This window comes from Temnothorax nylanderi, unplaced genomic scaffold (genome assembly GCF_030848795.1).
Source record: "Temnothorax nylanderi isolate EJ_2023f unplaced genomic scaffold, tnyl_v1.0 TNYL_tig0121_pilon, whole genome shotgun sequence".
Taxonomy (NCBI): Eukaryota; Metazoa; Arthropoda; class Insecta; order Hymenoptera; family Formicidae; genus Temnothorax; species Temnothorax nylanderi.
The window spans coordinates 74,007-95,496 of record NW_027249183.1 but is presented as its reverse complement, the minus strand read 5'-3'; the positions used below and the strand labels follow the sequence as shown (position 1 = coordinate 95,496).

Genomic DNA, 21,490 nt, shown 5'->3' with positions numbered 1-21,490 from the left:
CCTCTCCTTTTACCATGCCATACCACCTGTTAAATTTTGCCTCCCCTATCTCTTTCCACCTCTTCTCTCTTTGTCTCTGCCTTTCTCTCCCATACACGTCTAAATTGTATTTACTAATAAAAGAATATTACTTACTGACAAGGAGAACTTGGAAACTGCGAAACGCGGATGAACTATATATTAGTTTACAGGGGGAAATCCCCTGAGTGTATACCTAAAATATTATTGATTATTAGCCTGCCTTTTAGGAATTATTAACAAAAAATATTTCAGCATTGTGTATAGACCATTTTTCTTCCAGCTTTTTTCTTATAAAGTAATAATTCTTTAATTATTTTGTGAGTAAAGAAATATTAAGAAATAAATAAATGTTTACATAATTAAAATTATTGACTTTTTATACAATATAAGAATTTGATGGATAAGAAGTATATCATTCAACGACTAATTTTCTTTTACATAAATATATACATACTCGGACCAGCTCGGACCAGTCTCAGTAAGCTGACGTCTTACCGCGCTGCTACACGCCGCTACAGACTTTGGTCTTACTACAATGGTCTATACACGATGTTCAAATCACTTTTTTTAATAGCTCTTAAATAGTTGGCTAATAATCAATAATATTTTAGGTATATACTCAAGGGATTCCCTCTACACACTGTTAATGTATGGTTCATAAGTTCATATCCGCGTTTTGTAGTTCACAAATTCTTGTAAATAAATTTTTTATTATAATTTGGAATTAGATATTGATATAAAACATTTTTATTTAATTTAATAGATAAGAATTTAATTAAGGATGTTTTATATAGTTAGGCAAAATGTAACGAAGTTGATGAAAATTTAATATCATATTCTGTGTACTCTTTCAAAGTTCGGGGCCAAATTTCAGATCGATTCACAATTTAGATAAAAAGTTATCAATTCTTGAATATCCGTTTTACAAAGGGTTTTACAGAGAAAAGTGTAAACATTAAAAAATGTAACCAATATAATAATATTTTACACACAAGCAGATCATCAACAAACAAAAATATAGCAACAAAATTTGAAACGATTTACAACAATTTTTTTGAAATTTTTTTTGATAAAAATAGTAGTAACAGTTATTTACAGTCACTAAATCTACGTTTTTTACATTCTATTAGATGTTCCGTAACTATTTTTGTCTTTAGATCCCTGGAGAATTAATATCAGAGTTTTTAATATTTCCTGCATACTTTTGGTGTTGGGACTGTACCTATAGAACATCCTTAATAAACTCGGCAAATATAAGTTTAAATATTTCAACTATAGAGACAGACAGTACTCCGTCTTTCGTGTCGAGCATCACCACACTTTGTATGAGACAAATTATTGCATAATAGGAATTTGTAGTTCACAAATTCTTGTAAATAAATTTTTTTATTATAATTTGGAATTAGACATTGATATAAAACATTTTTATTTAATTTAATAGATAAGAATTTAATTAATAAACTCGGCAAATATAAGTTTAAATATTTCAACTATAGAGACAGACAGTACTCCGTCTTTCATGTCGAGCATCACCACACTTTGTATGAGACAAATTCTTGCATAATAGGTTTATGATCTCTACGACCAATTATTCCTATACTGTTGATTTTTTCAGTGGCACTACGTCTGTATTCAAACTAAAACTCGCCTACTCTTGCAATTACAAATTATTAACTCGTCAGTCTCGTCCAGAGTCTTGTGACTTGGTACAACCGCTCTTAGTCTTTCTTTTGTAAATTGTATGTTTTCCTGTATGTTAAAGGGAAAAAAATTTTCCCGTTAATAAAGATTGTTGTTGTTGTTGTTGTTGTATTTAATCAGATTGCGAATTCTTATCGATTTTGCGCGATATAAAGTTTATTGAAAATAAATTTCAATTAGAGCCAAAGATTTCCTTTTCTAGCTATCTAATCGAAAAATTATTAATTTAATAAGATGAGCAGTATTCCGATATCTAGCAATTTTTATCTGTTGATCAATGTATTTTATATGCTTAAAATCAATTTATAAGAGTTATTTTTGAAGAAAATAAATGAGAAAAAACTTAAGGACATAATCACAATTTAAAACGCATTTTATTTGAATATTATCCTTATTTAACAATATAGCATTCAAACAATGAAAAAGTATTTTAAAACAAAGATGCCTAGTAAGTACATTATAATTATTATTATTTCTTTCTGCAAGAAACTGTTTAAAATAATAAAGATAAATGCATTCAGATCATGTAAATAGCTTTTATTATTCATCTTTTCGTCATGACAATAATACTAGATTGATGCATAGTGGGCTACACACACAGAGATATGTATTAATAGACGGTATCCGTGATACTGTCTCGATAAGACATGTCTCAGATCATATGTACGATACACACGTATCAATATTACATGTTCTATAGAATAATATCTATACTCTATATTATAGAGTCTATAGAAACTCCCGACAAGTCGGATCACGTCGATGTTGAGGGAAATACAAATTTAAATTTGGCAATAATGTACAGAATGTACAAAGACGACTGTGAAGTCACGAACGCAGACTTTGTATCCGAGCATATGTTTCGAGACATTTTCAACTATGAATTTAATTTGAGTTTTAAAAAACGACACACGGACACATGTAAAACCTGCGATATGATAAAAGTGAACTTAAACAACAAAGATCTGCCGAACGAAGAAAGAGTAAAATTCGAAAATATGCAAGAAGAACACGACGACTTGAGGAAAAAAATTCACGCAGAATTCAAACGCGACGTTGAAAATGCAGATGAAGATCAGAGCGGGCAAAAGTAAGTCATTTACAGAGCGTGCAAAATCGAGTTAATTTTTCTGCGCGGGCAAAAACGACTCGAGTTTTGTACGCGGGCAAAAACGAGTCGAGTTTTCGACGCTGGCAAAAATGACTCTAATTTTCTTAGCGGGCAAAAACGACTCGAGTTTTCTGTGCGGGCAAAAATGACTTATGTATTTGAGTCGTTTTTGCTCGGAGCTATTCTGTGATTCGTTTTTGCCCGGAACCTCAAGCAATTCGTTTTTGCGCGGAAATATTTCTAACTCACTTTTGCTCGGACCTTACAGATAGGTCATTTTTACTCTCAGCCTGTCATTTATGCCTTCCAATACTCAAAATAGCTGCTATATTTTCCAAACTTTTTTTTGTTAATAACTTTTTAACAAATAACGAGCGACGGCTAAAACCTTCTAAAGGTCACTCGGGGTCATGACCTTGACAACATATATCAAGGTCATTGAAATCGGTGAGGTCGCCCTTAATCCGAAGTTTTACCAAATTTTTATTTTTGTTTCATGATGCTTTTAAAGGGTAATATAACTAAAGAAAACTGATATTTGTTATGTAGCACTGATTGCTAATGCTGGATGTGTTCTATACAACATTGCAAAATGGTATAACGTCCCAGACCCAGAGCTATATTTCGACGACATTGACCTTGAAGTTAATGATGCCGATGGAATTGATGCTATGGATGTGCCCAATCGTCGTACAGAAAATGAAGTTCGAGAAAACATAATACGGCGCTTTTTTACGTAGTTTGCGTTTTTATTCATTAACAAAAATTTTTAATCAACGGTTATATAAACTTTGTTTACGCAAAAAAGAACAATCTTATTGACATAAATAAAATTAGTAGTCATATAAACTTATACTGTCTACGCTTTCTTTGGTTTTCAAGATAACAATTTGTTGAGAAAGTTGTAATTGGGCTGCTCATAGAATTTTACAACGAAAACGAACAATCTTATATTGACATAAATTATTAACAGTCATATGAACTTACAGTCTACGCTTTCTTTGGTTTTTAAGGTAACAGTTCGTTGAGAAAGCTGTAATAGCGCTGCTCATAACATTTCATTTAAAAAAAGAACAATCTTATTGACATAAATAATCAATAGTAATTATTGTTATGCTAATTTAAAATACAATATTTAATAACTTAGAACAAAATAAACTATATAAATATTAATAATACTTGAATATATCACGACATCAGAATTGATATTATGTACACTATCTATCATTTATTCTGTCGTTGACAAATTAGGAATTGCCTTAATAATACGATAATGTGTATCTTGTTCTTTATTTTTCTTAAGAGCCGTGATACAGTCATGCGACATACTGCATATAAACGAGATAGAATCACACTCTCGTGACAAAAAAGTCTCTGAGAACTGTCTAAAAGTTTCTCTAAAAATGTCTTGGAATCTTGAAACATCTTTCTAAAGATGTCTGAAATTCTCTGAAAAATTAGAAATTCTTTGAAAAGCGGAGGGTTCTTAAGGCTGGTTTTTGGCACCCTCTGAAATTGATCCAAAAATATCAAAAACGTTATATTTTTGTAAGAACTATTGAAATGAAGTGATTTTAGTCTAAACGGACATACTTTGGTGCATGTTTATACTATAATTCTAATTAATCTTATTTTTACCACTAACGCGCTTTTATGTCACCTACATATCATCCCCTTACATTTGTGTGTGGTGTGTGTGTGTGTGTGTGTGTGTGTGTGTGTGTGTGTGTGCGCGCGCGCGTGTGTGCGTGCGCGCTCGAAACTACGAAAACACTATAAAAAAATAATCTTATAGAAAGCAGTATAATTTTAAAAAAACGTATATTGCCAAATATCTACACAAATATAGTGTTTTCGTAGTTTCGAGCACGCGCGCATACACACACACACACACACACACACACACACACACACCACACAAATGTAAGGAGATGACATGTAGGTGACATAAGAGCGCGTTAGTGGTAAAAATGAGATTAATTAGAATTATAGAATATACATCACTTTACTCCAATAGTTCTTACAAAAATATAACGTTTCTGATATTTTCGGATCAATTTCAGAGGGTGCCAAAAACCGGCCTTAGGGACCCTCCTCCTTTTTCAATCTTTTTTACCAAGATTTTGTTAGTAAGTAATTTAGAGAATTTCAAATAATTTCAAAGACTTTAAGATTTTTCAGAGAGTTTTATAGATTTTTAGAAAGGTGTCTGAAAAATCTCTCAAAATGGTCCCAATTTCAAGACATTTTCAGATAAATTTTTTAAGAATTTTTAGAGACTGTTTCCTACGAGGTCATTTATAAAATTATTAAGACAATTAAATCAGTCAATAATCAAGGTATGCACATACTATTCACAATAGACGTAATAGCAGAAGTTGTTTCATTTATCTTAGTTCTTGTAAAATACCTTTTTGCGTATCAAGCGTATCTTTTCTCAGTTGAATTTCTTCACGATTCAGTTCAAGTGTCTTTTCTTAAACGTATAACATCAATTGTGATATTTCGCTTAAAGATTTTATTTTTTCTGGTAATACAAAAGGTGCCTTTTATTTTTATTTTTCACCTGTTTGGTTTCAAAACCATTGTAGGAACAATCTACCTTTAGCTTTTTTTTATCCGATAATCCACGTTTTGTAGATCTATTATCACAGCTGCCAGCAGTTGTACATGGATCGCTGCAGTTGATGACTTTAGAAAGTGAGTTTTGTAGTAATCCTGCCTTTTGTTATTTATTTTTTAGTTCACAATTTACGTTTTCTTTATCATAGTCCACTTCAAATGTACAACCATTATAGGTACGTGTAGCGAAATTGCCGTGGTCATCTTCATAATAAAAAATTGGCAGTTCTTCTGTCGATCCAGCTTTCGATCTCTCGGTGTTAAAGTTTTCATTGACGTCTAATACCTCAACATCATCCATGATTTTATTTTGTACACTTTTTTCATGTCTTGGGACTTCTGGATGAGGTACATTAGTTCCTTTATAACAACAACAACAATAACAATGATAATAATGATAATAATGATAATAATAACAATAATAACAACAGCAACAGCCATAGCAACAGCAACAACAACGACGACGACGACGACGACGACGACAATAATGATAATAATAACAATAATAACAATAATAACAATAATAACAATAATAACAGCAACAGCAACAATAACAACAATAACAATAACAACAATAATAATAACAATAATATTAATAACAGTAATAATAATAATAATAATAATAATAATAATAATAACAACAAAAATTAATAATAAAAAACAATAATAGTAATAAGTATCGAGAGCATCCCAATCTGCTAACGTTACGTTAAATCCATCGTGCAGGATGCAAAAAGCAGTGGGTTTTCTCCAGCTACATAGATCACACGACTCAACAATGCTATGACCACTTATAGTAGAGGGAGTGGTCAATTACCTTCTTTGACTTAAATCCTGCTTGAGGTATATTTACCATCCCAGCTGCCTCGGGAGTTAGAATTCCCAACAGTTATACCTCAAGGTCAGTAAAATTAACAATTTTTGGAGGTCCACTACTTGTGCCTTGTACATTTCTCCTCCTATTCGTTTCTTTCTTAAGTACATTTTCCAATCTAACCAACTCTATAAAAAGATATATAAATATATGCACTGCTTTTAATATTCTTCGTGTATTGTTTTACAAATTTAGTACCTACCTTTAGCCATTCTTGTAGTTTTAATCGGTCCTTCACCGGAGCTATTTAGCTTATTTGTTATTTGTTCCCATGTATCTTTCTGCAGTGTATAATATGATAATTTCTAATACTGAATACAAATCTATATATACAAATATTTACGAAATTATTATATTTATATAATAACCAATTCTTTCCGACTCTCAGACTTTCTTGAAACTCGACATCTTATTATTTCCGAGTGCTGTTTCAGGGAATTCAGCAGAATCTCCCGCTGTTTGTATGTGACATTCATGCTAAAGCAATTAATTAAATTATATTAAATTATTTATATCAAACTGTAAAACAGCTGTGCCTTGCTCTTCAATAAAGACGATATTATTATTATTATATTATATTAAATTATTAATTACATAATATTAAATATACTATTATTGTATTATACAGGCAGCGTAGGATTTGACACAATTTTTATAACTTTCAGTATATATAAAGTTTGAGAAGAAGATATTTTAAAATTATGTTTTTAATATCTTGTAATATTTATATGAATTATGTTATATACTCTAAAATTAGTATACACACTTAAGCTTTTATTTATTTATATTTGTCACAAATTATGGCAAATAATACAATATATATAAACAAATATAGAGTAATACGGTATATAATGTAGTCTAATTGTATTAATACATATTTGCGATTTCAACAATCTAAATGTTATTGCACAGATGACATATAATAAGATGTTATTGAGGTTACAGGACAGACGTGAAGGTGGTTGCCAACTATGAATTTTTCTAGTTATCTCACTTTTCCACTTTATACGTACACGATCACTCTCAGCGCATATATGTGAAAACTGGAAATGTTTACGTGACATTACGAATTATGGAAAGTAAAAAATGAAAAAATTCATTAATTTTAGGGCCACTTCGACCAAACCTCAATTAACTTAATCGTTGATTAGTCCATTGGAAATGACCAATCGCATTTGCTCATTAAACAGATTGACAAATACAATTGGTCATTTCCAATAGTATTGGTCGAAGTGACCCTAATCGCTAATATCTGTTACTTATATTTTTCATTGTTCGGAAGGCCTTAGGAGTCCCTATATATAAAAATCTGAACAGACTAGTTCTATTTTTCATTGGACGTGGAACAACATATCGTGGACCAATCACGAACGATAGAATAGCGAACGATAACCAATCAGCCATTAGGAGCATCCAGGAGCACGACCGTTCACTGAGCTGCTAAGTAGCAATAGAATGTGATTGGTTCTTTCCTTTGGATCCAACCAATCACACTTAATTGCTACTTAGCCGCTCATTGAGCAGTTGTGCTTCTGGATGCACCCATTGTAAAATTATCACAATATACGTGTATTTTTCAACGTGACATCGACGCCATAGTGTTTCACTTTAAAGTCCGTCCAGACTAGAGTCCCTATATATGTGACATCCACGCCATATTGTTGCATTTCAAAAGTCTGTCCAGACTCTTATATAGGGACTCTATTCTGTTTGGGTTGTAAGATATCTAAAGGTCTCTCTCTAGTTTATGGAGTAAGATAGTGCAGGTGTTGCGGTACCGCATAGTTGCCTATCTCATCTCGCTGGTAACCGTGGGTTGAGTTACTGTTGGCGCGAAAGCGCTTGGCAACAAGAAGATTCGAGAAAAGAACGCACGTTGATCGTTTGTTCGCGTATTCGTCTTCCGTCTTTACGGTTGAATAGCCAACCATATTGGATTCCTCCGCGAAGCTCTTTGTGTGGCGTGTATCACGAGTTCTTTGGGCATATATAGCTAGTTGTGTTGTACGAGTTCAAAAATATACATTGACATTTTTACCAAGTGACTATCTGCATGTAAATCTTTTCTAACCGTCCAGAGCGAAATCGGCATCCATTCCGAGATTTCCCACTGGAATTTCCATACAATATTGCATCGTTCGTAATAAAGAATTGAAGTATTCAAGAAAAATGACAGAAGCAATGTTGCCTTCCATAAAAACTCGTAGAAATATAGGGGAGATCGGGGCCTAACCGTCAGTTTTTTTTTGGTGCCGATTTTTAACAAGAAAATAAATAATTTTAGTTAAATGTGGTATACCACTGTAAAGAGTGAACCTTTAGCTACAAAATTTATATAGGAAATTTTTATCTACGTCGCTTTGTTTAACCGGTATAGAGCAAAAACGACAACGGTGGAAAAATTGAAATCTCAAAAGTGCCGGGGTTTAACCGTCATACTGCATTTTCAATACATATACGTACATCTAATCCTGAAAAATGATAGGATACATCTTAATAATTGTTTTTTAAGAGAAAAATATAAAAATTTATTTAAAATTTTTATGCGAAACATTATTAAAAAATAGTTACGAGGGTTCCTCTTTCCGCAGAAGTCACTCGCCCGACTTGTTTCACTCCTCGACATCCGATGACTCTATTCGGTGTCTGAACGGTTGTAATTCCCGTCTCATCCATATTCCATATGCAGTGAGCCTGGAAATGCCCGGAAATGCCTTGGAAATGCACCCGGACTGCTTACTGACGGATTAACCCCAAACACAAGTTTCAGGTTTGATCGCCCACGAAATATTAGACATCAACGATAATGAAAAAACTACACTGGATTCGTGTTCAGCATGCATTACTCTTTATAATCACGTACCTCGAGATTTGGAGAGCAAATATTATTGCAGATATTACAAAATTTCCACGCGCAGAAAATTTCACTTTCACCTTCCGAAAACACGTTTGCCCTCGTAAAAATCATAACACGGCAGGTAACCTGCCGAAACTCCGTTGGTCACATGGGTACCATAAGCAGCGTTTACAATGTTAATAGCGAGTTCGCACAATATACAGGTTCCGAGATATTTGATTTGACGGTTAGGCCCCGGTCTCCCCTACTGGCTGAAGAAGGACAAGTTTCGAGAAAAGAATCTGAACAGACTGAACAGACAGAATGCGGCCGATTTACGTCTTACACACATATTAACACACATTTTATGTAGTTTTTAGAATTTTTACAAGTAGAAATAACAAGAGTTACGGAAGTTATACAAATATTTGCGCGACGTGTTTGAACGCGCGGAAGTCCCACGGTTCCCATGAAATCTGGACACTCAGTAATCCGAAATTAAAAAATAAAACAGATTCTTAATCTACACATATTCAGTTATCGTTGGAACTAGAATTATTAAAATCTTCAATTTTTCTTTAATTTTTCTTCAATTATTTCAAGGCACGTAAATTTTTTTTTAAATCGCAAAAAAATCGACAGTTTTACATTAAAAATAAAAGGAACAAGTTAATGTATTTTAATTTCGCTAGTTCCAACAATAGAGAGACATCTTACGAAAATGTACTCACAGAGCAAAGCCGATCGGCGATCGGCTCATTAGCTTGTCTGAAATCATGGGAACCAGTTTGAAAAATGCCGTTTCGAGAAAAACGCGTTTAAAGTTTCGAGTACAATTTAGTTATATTTTTCTGGTACTCACATAAGTTTCAGTCTTATCGACGATTCCAGATCAAAATAGAAAGTCTTCTTTAACCTATGCGGTCGTGAACAAAATCTAATAGTTCTACAGCATCGATATTTGCCCCAACTCTCGGCGCAGGCGAGGTATAAGTCGGGCTGTGAGTCCTCATCAGTTGACCATAAATGCTTAAGTGTAGCATTTATGGCATTTCTCATGCTTTCCACACTGTTACAATGTTTTTTTAACTTCCACACTGTCCACAATGTTTTCTAACTGCTAGTCCATAATACATGCATAATCTAGTCGAAAGTATGCTCAGATGGTTGGCGGCAGTCATTAAGGAGGTCAAAGGAGGCCATACTAAATACTATAAAGTTTGGTTTTTTTTTTAAGTATAGATTAAGATTTATAAAGTCACATACATGAAAATACTTGTTTTGTTAAGATAAAGTTATAGGTTCTTGTTATTACAAAAACTCTTTCAATTCTTTTAACAAATTTTTAGAGTAATAATAATCCTTTCAGAAAAGCCCGATAACAGCTTTTCCATTAAAAACATTATAGTTTTAAGATATTTCTATGTACGATATGGGATGGTCACTTTATTATCCTGGTCACTGTAACATCGTTAATCCAGTTTATAAATGGAGAAACCTTAGTATACACTATCGAACGGTAGCTAGGGCAAAACCCATCTCCATAACTCACAATACCAATTTGAATAGGCTCGTGATTATGTACTGCGATGAGAGGGCCACCGCTATAGCCCTAGAAATAAAATATCAAATAATAAATTTACAAAAGGAGGGATACTTTCGAATTATTTTTATTAAAGCTGCCTAAAACGGTTTAAAATGATTTATATTGCGCGTTAAGATACTATTATCCACTTAAACTTGGAATTTATTTTGTAGTCACTATAAACTATAACTTTATTATTTGTGATTATTTTACCTTACAAGGGTCTCGTCCTGTTCCTGGGGCCGTGCAAATTTGCTTGTCGATGATTTCTGTTACGCCCATCCAGTATCGACTACATTCATTATTTTGTATAACATGTAATATGTTATACCTAAGTCTCATACTTCTAGTACCATTGCGATCTGCTCCCCAACCGGCCACATGAGCATATGGATAACTTTGATAATCGTTAGACAGTTTTATGCTCATAATAGTGTCTAATAGGGAAATATTATGTTTAACTAATAATTTGTTAAAATCAATATTGAGAAATACTATACACTCGTAATATTTTTCTAATCGTTTAATAGTTTATAATATTTTTTCAGTATATATCAAAGATTATGAAATGTGCTTTGTACACAGATACACAATACAATTTTTGATTAGCGAGTCTCTTTTCCATTTATAAGATTTATCTACATTTATAAGATTTATTATTTGTTATTCAAATCGTTATTAACTTTTTGCGCATTTTCTATAGAATAATTAAAATTTTTTCTTTTTCTGCACCGACATATAAATAAAGAAAAGAGGAGGAGAAGTATTAATTTAAATGTACTTACTGGAGAAGGGAATATCTTCTGGCATAAGAAGTAAACCAATATCATTATGCTTCTTCATTCTATCGAATTCCCAGTGTACAAACGCTTTAGTCGTAATCATCGACACACCGGGGCTCCCTCGAAGAACATCATAGTCAATGGTAGACTTGTCGACGATACCAAACACTACGAGAAATCTTTGTGGGTATTCTAGTAATTGTAAGCAATGGGCGGCTGTGAGAACCCATCTTTCACTTATGATCGTACCGCCGCACCTCCCTTTGTTTCTTTCATTCTCAGGGGCCGTTTTGCTTACGAGCCGATGTATCACTGCCACGTACGGAAACTGTCCAAGATTCGCATAATTTTCCCCCAAAACTTTAGGCTGTCTATTATTACCTATTGTTTAAGAAAAATGTCAGTGTATAAATTACAAAAATAGCAAGAATCGTTGCTTCGGTAGAAATATTATGAACTATAATGTACACGTCATATGAAAGTCATACGTGAAATTAAATACCTTATTTAAGTTATTTTAGAAATAATTAAATCAAATAATTAAAAATAAGTAATTAAGTAAAAAGGGCACAGAGGTGTTGATAAGATGTTGTTGTTTTAATCTTTAATTATTAGGTCGAAGTTAGACAACTTTACAAACGTTTCAACCTGGCATTAGTCCATCCTCAGTATACAATAATACAGGGTGTAACAAAAAGATGGGGACAGACTTTGTGTGTTTATAAGCAGGGGAGTTAATATAAGTAATTTGAGTATAGGAATGCATGTCCGGCTGAAGCCTCGTTTCCGTGCTTCAGCAGTGAAGTACAGTTGCCTTTTCCTGCGTAGGTAAAGTGTCTTTCGGTAAAAGATAACGAAAAAGTTTATTTGAGAAAGCTATTCAGAATTAAAAATCAGGTCCGTATATCAAATTTTGAATCAATCGGCCTACTTTGGTGTTTTTACTTTTTTATCATTGTCAGGTATGTCATGAATCAAACATCAAAGTAAGCCGATTGATTCAAAATTTGGTATACGTGCTTGATTTTTAATTTTGAACAGCTTTCTCAAATAAAACTTTTCGCTATCCTTTATCGAAAAGGCACTTTACCTATACATCAGGTAATTAGGCAACTTCACAGGCGTGTATAGCACGGTAACGTGACTTCAGCAAGCATGCACATTCCTATACTCAAATTACTTATATCAATTCCCCCTACAAGCACACAAAGTGTGTCTCCATCTTTTTGTTACACTCTATATCAAAATTTTATAGACGCAAAGACGCTTTATTAAAGTACAACTTCAGAGTGTTAACCTCAACTTGAATGTTAGATGAATGTTATTCTCAACTTGAGAATTAATTTGAGTGTTACTCTCAACTTAAGAGTAACGCTCAAATTAACTCAGACAGACCATGTCCAAAATCGGGACATAAGACGTCTTTAAGGCTCCTGGTCCCTGAGCCGAGAACGTTGACGGTGGCGACGTACCGTCGCGGCAGAAATAAGAACTCTCTCCAATGGAGAATTCTGTCCTTTGTGACATGTTGACAACCTATTTTGTCGTGCATGCTATTTCTTTATTATTCGTTCTGTACTTGTGCTCTAACGTTTAACGTATTCGTGAAAATCGTAAAATTGACCGAAAAGTAAGATTTGCATGCGGAAGGAACGTTATTTTCACCTCCTTTCGATAGTCGTTAAACGGCTGTTTTCCCGTATGTTTAGGCTTCGTTTTATGGCTGTTTGTTTATTGTCGAGGGAAAAGGATAGTTTTCCGTCAATTTCGGAAGTGTTCTGAAACGATCTATAGTGATGTTTTATTGAAATGTCTTTTTATTTGAAAATGGCATGCACGACAAAATTGGGTGTTTTCCTCGCCTCGATAGTAAGAATTCAATATGGCCGCGATGACCATCCAGGAGCCTTAAGACGTCTTTTAGCCATTATTTTGTAAGACGTCTAAAAGATATCTAAAAGATGGCTTTTAGACGACTTATGTCCCGATTTTGAACATGCGTGCTGTCTGGGAACTCTCAAGTTGAAAATAACACTGAAGTTTACTCTCAAGTTGAGGTTAACACTCAAATCAACACTCAAATTGAAGATTACATCAAGTTGAGTGTTGAATGTTCGAAATACCCCTCAAATATTGAGTGTTATTTTGAGAGTCTTTTTGATCGAGTGTTTTTCCCGTGTAAAGGGAAAGTGAACGAGCAAGCGGAAGGGTAAGGGCCATTCTACAATACGTCGCAAACGATGGCAACTGCTAGTTGAAAAGTGTTATTTCTGATTGTCGATTGCCAGTTGCTGACGCTTAAAAAGTTAAAAGTTTGCCAACTCTCTTTTGACAACCGCAACTGACAAGCGCAACCGGAAATAACACTTTTCAACTAGTAGTTGCCATCGTTTGCGACGTATTATAGAATGGCCTTAAAAGAGCGTGCAAGATAGAGCGCATCAGCGCATTGCTTCTTTTCCGCGCATCCGGTGATTGACGACGGCGTTGTATTTTGCGGCAAATTTGACAGCTGATGATAGTTCGTTTTAGTGGGATCATGGTATGTACCCTACATATTGTGATAGAAAATATAAGAGTTAGTAAAGATGAGATTAGTATATTAATATATATAGTAAAGTATAGGTTATATACCCAGTAAACATCTATCAATATACAGTGACATTAAAAAAAGAATATAATTTATTAATAAAAAATTAGTTGCAGTTAGTAAATTGTAAATGTAAAATAATATAATAAAACATATATGTAACAAAAAATAATAACTGTATATGTAATAAAATACAAATTTGGTTTTATAAATAGCGTTTTCGATTTGTTGACTCGACCCGGCACTGATCGTTGAGTCGAGTCAGATCAAAAGTTCGATTTGAAACTCGATGACTCCCTTGCCAAGCCCTTTATTAAATTTTGATTTTGATTTTTTCTTATCTCAAGTTATCAAGAATTGAAGAACAATAAGTGGACATTTTTACTTCGATCGTTTATAACTCCGTTAAAAATCATCGTACAGTAATTCCAAAAATGAATTCTTAAAGCCGAATCTTTGCTCTAAAGTCTGGCCTACAGGTTTCTCTCTAGGCCTACAATGGCTGTTAGTACAAATTCAAAATGCACATGGCGGCTGAAAGAAAAAATCACCGGATCGTCCGAGCGAGTGAGCAATAATTTTAGGCTAGAGTTCCGTATGCGACCCCCCTCCGATTTTGATCTACTTTTGCAGGCACGTAGTACGTACTAAAAGAAACCGAAAGCTCCAGTGCTAACTTGCAAAAATGACTATTTTTTTAAATATTCAAATTTTTATTATTTTGCTGGGTTTTGGATTTTTGGTCTGCGTACGCGGAAGATTGGTTTTTCGGATAACTGAGTGGGTCAGTGTATATATATATATATATATATATATATATATATATATATACGTGTTCCTTATTCCTCACATCAGAAACAAACTTATGCCATGTGTAAAACTCTAGGTCGATCGGAAGCAGGGGTTATTCGGAAATCGGAACTATATCCATTTTTCCATCCCCACAACAATTGGATTGGGTTAGGTTAGTTTTTTCGGAGGTAGAGCCCCCTTGTAAGGAGGCGGAACCTATACTGCATCCACGCATGCACTTTCCATCTACACAACAATTGGGGAGTGGACCTCACTTCCTTTGCTTACAGGGCAAAATGAGGTCTATTATTGTGTAATTTTACATAGGTTTTCAACTTTCCACACGAAGAGAGAGGTCAATATTGTACACATGTAGTCAAAAAATCCAAAATCTAGTAAAATAATAAACATTTGAATATTTAAGAAAATAGTCATTTCCGCAAGCACTGGAGCTTTCGACTTCTTTTAATACGTACTACGTGCCTGCAAAAGTAGATCAAAATTGGAGAGGGGTCGTATACGGAACTCTTACCTAATTTTGAGCCACTGCATGTCTGTAATAATTTTTTAAACAATTTTTGTCCCCTCCTGGGGATTGCGGGCTCGGTTGCGGTTGGGAATTACCAGTTAATTGTTGCGGATTGTCTCTATCCTAATCGAGGCGTTTGAAAAGCTTCTCGTGCGACATAAAACTCGCACGTTTGCGCCTATTTGCGTGCCTCGCAGGAAGATCGGTTCGGTTGTTGCTGCCGCACAAGGTCGAAACTTGGTCGATTATGCCAAGGATATCAATATAACGATATGTATAACGATATATATATATATATATATATATATATAATATATATATACTGCTAAAAAAATTAGGGGATCACTTTTTCTCAGTAAATTTTTGCCCATTTTTAAACTGTAATTACTCAGCGAATAATTAACGTAAAAAAAAATTTTAAAAAAGGTTTTACAGGGCAAACTCTCTACTATAAGACGCTTTTGTTCAATTTTTACTCAGGTTAATACTCAAAGGTGTAGTCAACTTTGTATAAGGACGAATTTGCGATATCCAAAATCTTGAAATTTGCAGTCTTCCACCGCCTAACAAAAAAATAGGCGAACATAATCATTAATACCATCTCAAAGTACGGACTTTGCCCTTTTAAATGAAAAAAAACTGTCCTACGCCGATTATTTAGCGAGATATCGTAATTTAAAGTTACCTCAGTTTTTTTATGATTTCAGCACGATATTGCTGGCATTTGCGATGTATGTACACCACTCGGAGGTTGCTCGGTCGGATTTTGCAAATCATGTATGTATGTGTATGTGTATGTGTATGTGTATGGAGTGTACATGTGTATGTATGTAGATGTAGAGGTTTTTTTTAGTAAAAGTGTTGTCATTTCTTTGCCGTATTATCTCACGCAATCTTGATCTCATATATTGATGCATTTTTTTTACACCAGATGGAGAAATTTCATTCCAAATTTGACGCAGTGCCTCTTCAATCTTATATTATGTAAAAAAATGCATCTATATGAGATCAAGATTGAGCGATACGCGTGATACGGCGAAAAAGTGGCAACACTTCTTACTAAAAAAAAACCTCTACATGTACACACATCAGGGAGAACAGAAAGTCACAATAAAATCAAAATGACGTCAAATGATGGTAAAATGATGGTAAAATGACCAAAAATCGTCATTTTGCAGTCATTTTGACATCATTTTGACTTTATTGTGACTTACTCTGTTCTACCTGGGATACGCATGTATACTCCATACACATACATACATACATGTTTCGCAAAATCCGACCGAGCAACCTCCCCGTGGTGTATATTAGGTTCTAAACGCAAATGCCGGCGGCATCGTGCTAAAATCATAAAAAAACAGGGGTTACTTTAAATTGCGATATCTCGCTAAATAATCGGCGTAGGACAGTTTTTTTTTTATTTGAAAGGGCAAAGTCCGTACTTTGAGATGGTATCAATGATTATGTTCGCCAATTTTTTTGTTAGGCGGTGGAAGACTGCAAATTTCAAGATTTTGGATATCGCAAATTTGTCCTTATACAAAGCTGATCACGCCTTTGAGTATTAACCTGAGTGAAAATCGAACAAAAGTACCTTATAGTAGAGAGTTTGCCCTGTAAAACCTTTTTTAAAACTTTTTTTACGTTAATTATTCGCTGAGTAATTACAGTTTAAAAATGGGTAAAAATTTACTGAGAAAAAGTGATCCCCTAATTTTTTTTAACAGTGTGTATATATATATATATATATCCTATATGTGATGAGAATAACTCATATGTATATAAAATAATTCTGGGTAATTATTTAGATGGGGGGGATCACCTTGGATGACCTTGATATTTTAGAATGTTGTCAAGGTCACCCTCCTGAGTGACCTTCAGAAGGTTTCAGCCCGCGCTCGTTATTCGTTAAAAAGTTATTAACAAAAAAAGTTTGGAAAATATAGCAGCTATTTTGAGTATTGGAGGGCATAAATAACTAATATATACGGGTGTGTGCCTTGCTTTAAAGAAAATCACAACTTTTATAAAGCAGGGCATACACACGTGTGTGTGTGTGCCCTGCTTTAACGAAAATCACAACTTCTATAAAGCAGGGCATACACACGTGTGTATGTGCTCTGCTTTATAGAAGTTGTGATTTTCTTTAAAGCAGGGCACATACACACGTGTGTATGCCCTGCTTGATAAAAGTTGTGATTTTCGTTAAAGCAGGGCACACACACGTGTGTATGTCCTGCTTTATAGAAGTTGTGATTTTCGTTAAAGCAGGGCACACACATTATGATTTTTGTGAGAATCACTAACCTACATAGGTTAGTTGACGCGCTTTAAACACTTAAACTTCTGAAGGTCACTCGGGATCATGACCTTGACAACATATGTCAAGGTCAAGGTCATCGGAGGGTGGTCCCTATTACTGCATAATTACCGTTATTTATGCCTTCCAATACTCAAAATAGCTGCTATATTTTCCAAACTTTTTTTGTTAATAACTTTTTAACGAATAACCAGCGCGGGCTGAAACCTTCTGAAGGTCACTCAGGAGGGTGACCTTGACAACATACTAAAATATCAAGGTCATCCAAGGTGATCCACCCCATCTAAACAATTACCTAATTTTGTTAAAGAGAATTAAAGCTACCACTAGGGTTTTTTCGAGGTACAAAAAGATATTATACGATTTACCATTTGGGTTTACTTAACAACATACACTGCGCATGTACTTGGTGCCTTTTTTACCTTTTTTTAAAAAGGTAATTTTGTACTGTAATTTAAACGTAGCATTTATAAATGTAGCAAGTATGGGGACGGCGCGTGCCACTCTTAGCCGCTAGGGACGCTAGCAAAATTGGAGACGCATCGAGCTGTCACCGAGTACCGAGCATATCGTTAACGAGAAAATCTGTGTACATAAACGTGAATATTTCGGAATTTTTTAACATGCCGGGAATGTATGTGGCATATGGATGTAAAAATAAGGGAGAGCATTGATTTTCGAGGGACAAGAATGACAAGATGATGAAAAAACGGTGGATCATCAGTGCTATAAAACGCGAGGATTTATGTCCGAATACAAATTCGCGACTAAACATATTTTTCATTATATGTCTATTAATTTTATTGTAAACTCACTACTTTCAAAGCCGGTGGTAATATAATCCTCAGGTCTAAAGTGGTTTGTGCACAGCGAATTTGTATTCGGACATAAATCCTCGCGTTTTATAGCAGTGATCCATCGTTTTTTCATCATCTTGTCCTTCGGGAACCAATGCCCTTCCTTATTTTTACATCCATATGCCACACACATTCCCGGCATGTTAAAAAATTCTCCAAACCTCTCTACTCATTAAACGTAAACATTATGACACGTTTCCATTTTCGGTACTGCCCTCTGCGCTGAGCTTGTCATCTCGCCGTCCCCATAAATCATCAAATTGTAAGTGTTGATAAAATTAACTAAAACTTTTTGGAATTTTTTATTTTGCTCACCATGATTAATTGTGTTGAAATTATCGCATGTAACGTTTCTGGTTTCGGCATATTCAGAGTACTGACATACTGTCATATTGATTACAATGCACAAGAATATCAATACACATCTTAGACTCATGACTGTGTGTTCCGCGCGCCGTGCCTGCAAATTTATATTCATGGTGTTGCGCCGATATACAGACAACAATTAAGGTGGTTCTTGCATTTAGGTCAAAAATAGATAGCCCGGAAAATATGATATTAAATGAAAGGTTAACGTTCCTAGAGTGTGTCTAAAAAATTTCGAATTTTTTTACCGCTTGGTTCCGGAGATATATGTCCGTAAACTTTGCCAATTTTACATGGTGATAATAGGGAAAGGAGGGTCAGATCGCACATTCATGGAATCGCACGTTCATACTTCTCGAGTAGATGAACGAATAAAAAACTGTTTAATCGATGCAATAAACATTTCTAAAGATACTGACGCGACACCAAACTGATTGACCGTACCGTATATAAATAAAGCGGAACTTTCGACAAACTTTCGGAAACTTTCGACGTTTTGACACGACACGAGAGTCATGGCGGCCGTCTTGAGTGGCTGCTTGGCAACGTCGCACGCGTCAGCTGACGCATAAGACACGTGTCCTACCATTCTCCCACCGTTGAATGGAGGTTATAAGGATAACATATCTTTTTCGGCAGTTGTATAAATATATTCACTATCGCGGAATTCTAGAAATTGTGACGTATATTTTTTCTATTTTAGTATATTTTATTCTTTACCGGCGTGATCATATTTATGGTTATATCACCAACTCTAGTCAAATTTGTGACTTTGCTCTGATATTTTCAGTTTATAGCAACGGTTAAATGAGAAAAAACCTTAAGGAATAATTAATTTTAATGTATGCTAATTTTTACATACTAAATCATTCATATTTGTCACTAGTAACAATAGTTGTTTTTGTGACTTCAAATTACTGCAAGAACCACCTTAACGAAATTATTAACGCTTTGGATAACGCTTTCGTGGGGGGGGGAGAGAGAGAGAGAGAGAGAGAGAGAGAGAGAGAGAGAGACAGAGAGAGAGAGAGAGAAGAGAGAGAGAGAGAGAGAGAGAGAGAGAGAGAGAGAGACAGAGAGAGAGAGAGAGAGAGAGAGAGAGAGAGAGAGAGAGAGAGAGAGAGAGAGAGAGAGAGAGAGAGAGAGAGAGAGAGAGAGAGAGAGAGAGAGAGAGAGAGAGAGAGAGAGAGAGAGAGAGAGAGAGAGAGAGAGAGAGAGAGATGTAAAAATTCCAGAAAATACTACTTGTAAATATACATACTCGCGGTAATATTGCATGAAAAACATTAGCATATGTACATTATTTTGGATTATTTATAAATAAAACGATATTACGTGTCTTTATCAAAGGTATATTTATCTTTTTATTATTCGTTGTATTGTCTAATTAATAATGCGGTAAAAATTGAAACTTTTGATTATTTAAGTATTGAAATTCGAATCACGAAGCACAAAAAGAATTAAAATTTCTTTCCAAGAACTTTAACTGCTTTAACATTATTAATTAATCTTTATTGACTTACAAAATCTCTGAAACACTATTAATATTGCTCACCTTCGGTCGATTATCGGTACTACGTAGATGTTGTATAATTTTAAGGAAGTGTTTTTTATTCCAACAAAAATTTAATGTGAGACTGTCACTAGCGACGGGACAAGCACTAGTCTCCGTCGTATAATATAAGATATCAATGAGGCCAAATGCGACGAAATATCCTTGACAACACGCATGTCTCAAATCAGGAGATATGATGTCATTAAGATATCTTCCAGACGTCTAACAATACGACGTCTTACTAAGGAGCCACCCCAAGTGTAGTCGGGGATTTTAAAAATTCCTGCACCATATAATAGTCCTGGTGTAAGTAACTAAGACCCATATATGTCTTAAGCTCCAATATGTACCGGGTGTCCCATAAAGATATGATGACTGCTTCAAAACAGTTGGTGTAGCACTGTTCTATGTTTCCAGTATTTATATTTGGACAGGCATTATCACGAATCGTAATTCTAAATATCACGTGTATTAGGCCGATCTTATATATAAGATCCGACTCTGAATACCGGTCTTACATAAAAACATCTGGTACATCTGAGAAATCCGTCGAATGCGAAAATCCTCCAGTACCGTAGTTCTTATTTATCATGTATCGTGAACTTCTTTTGGGGCATTGCATGGGTACATACGGAAGCTTAAGACATGTATGGGACTTAGTTACTCACCCAGGGCTAGTATATGGAGCAAGAATTTTTAGAATCCCCGACTCTCACTTGGGATAATTCCCTTATTCCCTAGTTAGACACATCTTAACGGTGTCTTTTAAACATCTTATCTCCGGATTTGAGATATTACGTTCACTAGAATGGAAGTATAAATGTCCCAATCATCATCAAGTGAAATTAATTTCTACACGCAAAATCGAATTTGCGTAATTAGTGATTGATTTCTTAAAAATGCGGTACATACCTTTATCACCTAAACATCTGAAATGTGACTATAATAT

General features: G+C 34.5%; 1 protein-coding gene and 1 long non-coding RNA gene across 7 annotated transcripts; both read right to left on the bottom strand.

Moving 5' to 3' along the window:
- Positions 1-2,244: 2,244 nt before the first annotated feature.
- LOC139776493 (uncharacterized) lies at positions 2,245-7,361 on the bottom strand. 6 transcript variants are annotated; one of them, XR_011719097.1, is made up of 5 exons: positions 7,343-7,361; positions 6,698-6,806; positions 6,532-6,610; positions 6,273-6,457; positions 2,245-5,815 (listed from the first exon to the last, which is right to left on the bottom strand). It is a non-coding gene; the product is annotated as an uncharacterized lncRNA (long non-coding RNA). The 6 variants fall into 6 exon arrangements; XR_011719093.1 differs by lacking the exon at positions 7,343-7,361 and adding an exon at positions 7,173-7,276; XR_011719095.1 differs by lacking the exon at positions 7,343-7,361 and adding an exon at positions 7,204-7,222.
- A 3,013-nt stretch (positions 7,362-10,374) lies between these two features.
- LOC139776508 (chymotrypsin-1-like) lies at positions 10,375-13,059 on the bottom strand. Its single transcript, XM_071713200.1, has 4 exons — positions 12,928-13,059; positions 11,536-11,920; positions 10,964-11,187; positions 10,375-10,777 (listed from the first exon to the last, which is right to left on the bottom strand). The coding sequence occupies exons 1-4, from the start codon at positions 13,057-13,059 to the stop codon at positions 10,607-10,609; spliced, it is 912 nt and encodes a 303-aa protein (XP_071569301.1). The 3' UTR covers positions 10,375-10,606.
- Between the last annotated feature and the right edge of the window lie 8,431 nt (positions 13,060-21,490).

What these genes read in the sequence shown, in the direction of transcription:
- LOC139776508 (XM_071713200.1), bottom strand. Translation starts at nt 13,059, where the DNA reads ATGTCACAAAGGACAGAATTCTCCATTGGAGAGAGTTCTTATTTCTGC. An exon ending in AGAAGATATTCCCTTCTCCA is followed by an intron (nt 11,188 to 11,535) that starts GTAAGTACATTT and finishes TTTCCCTATTAG; the next exon opens with ACACTATTATGAGCATAAAA. An exon ending in CAGGACGAGACCCTTGTAAG is followed by an intron (nt 10,778 to 10,963) that starts GTAAAATAATCA and finishes TTTTATTTCTAG; the next exon opens with GGCTATAGCGGTGGCCCTCT.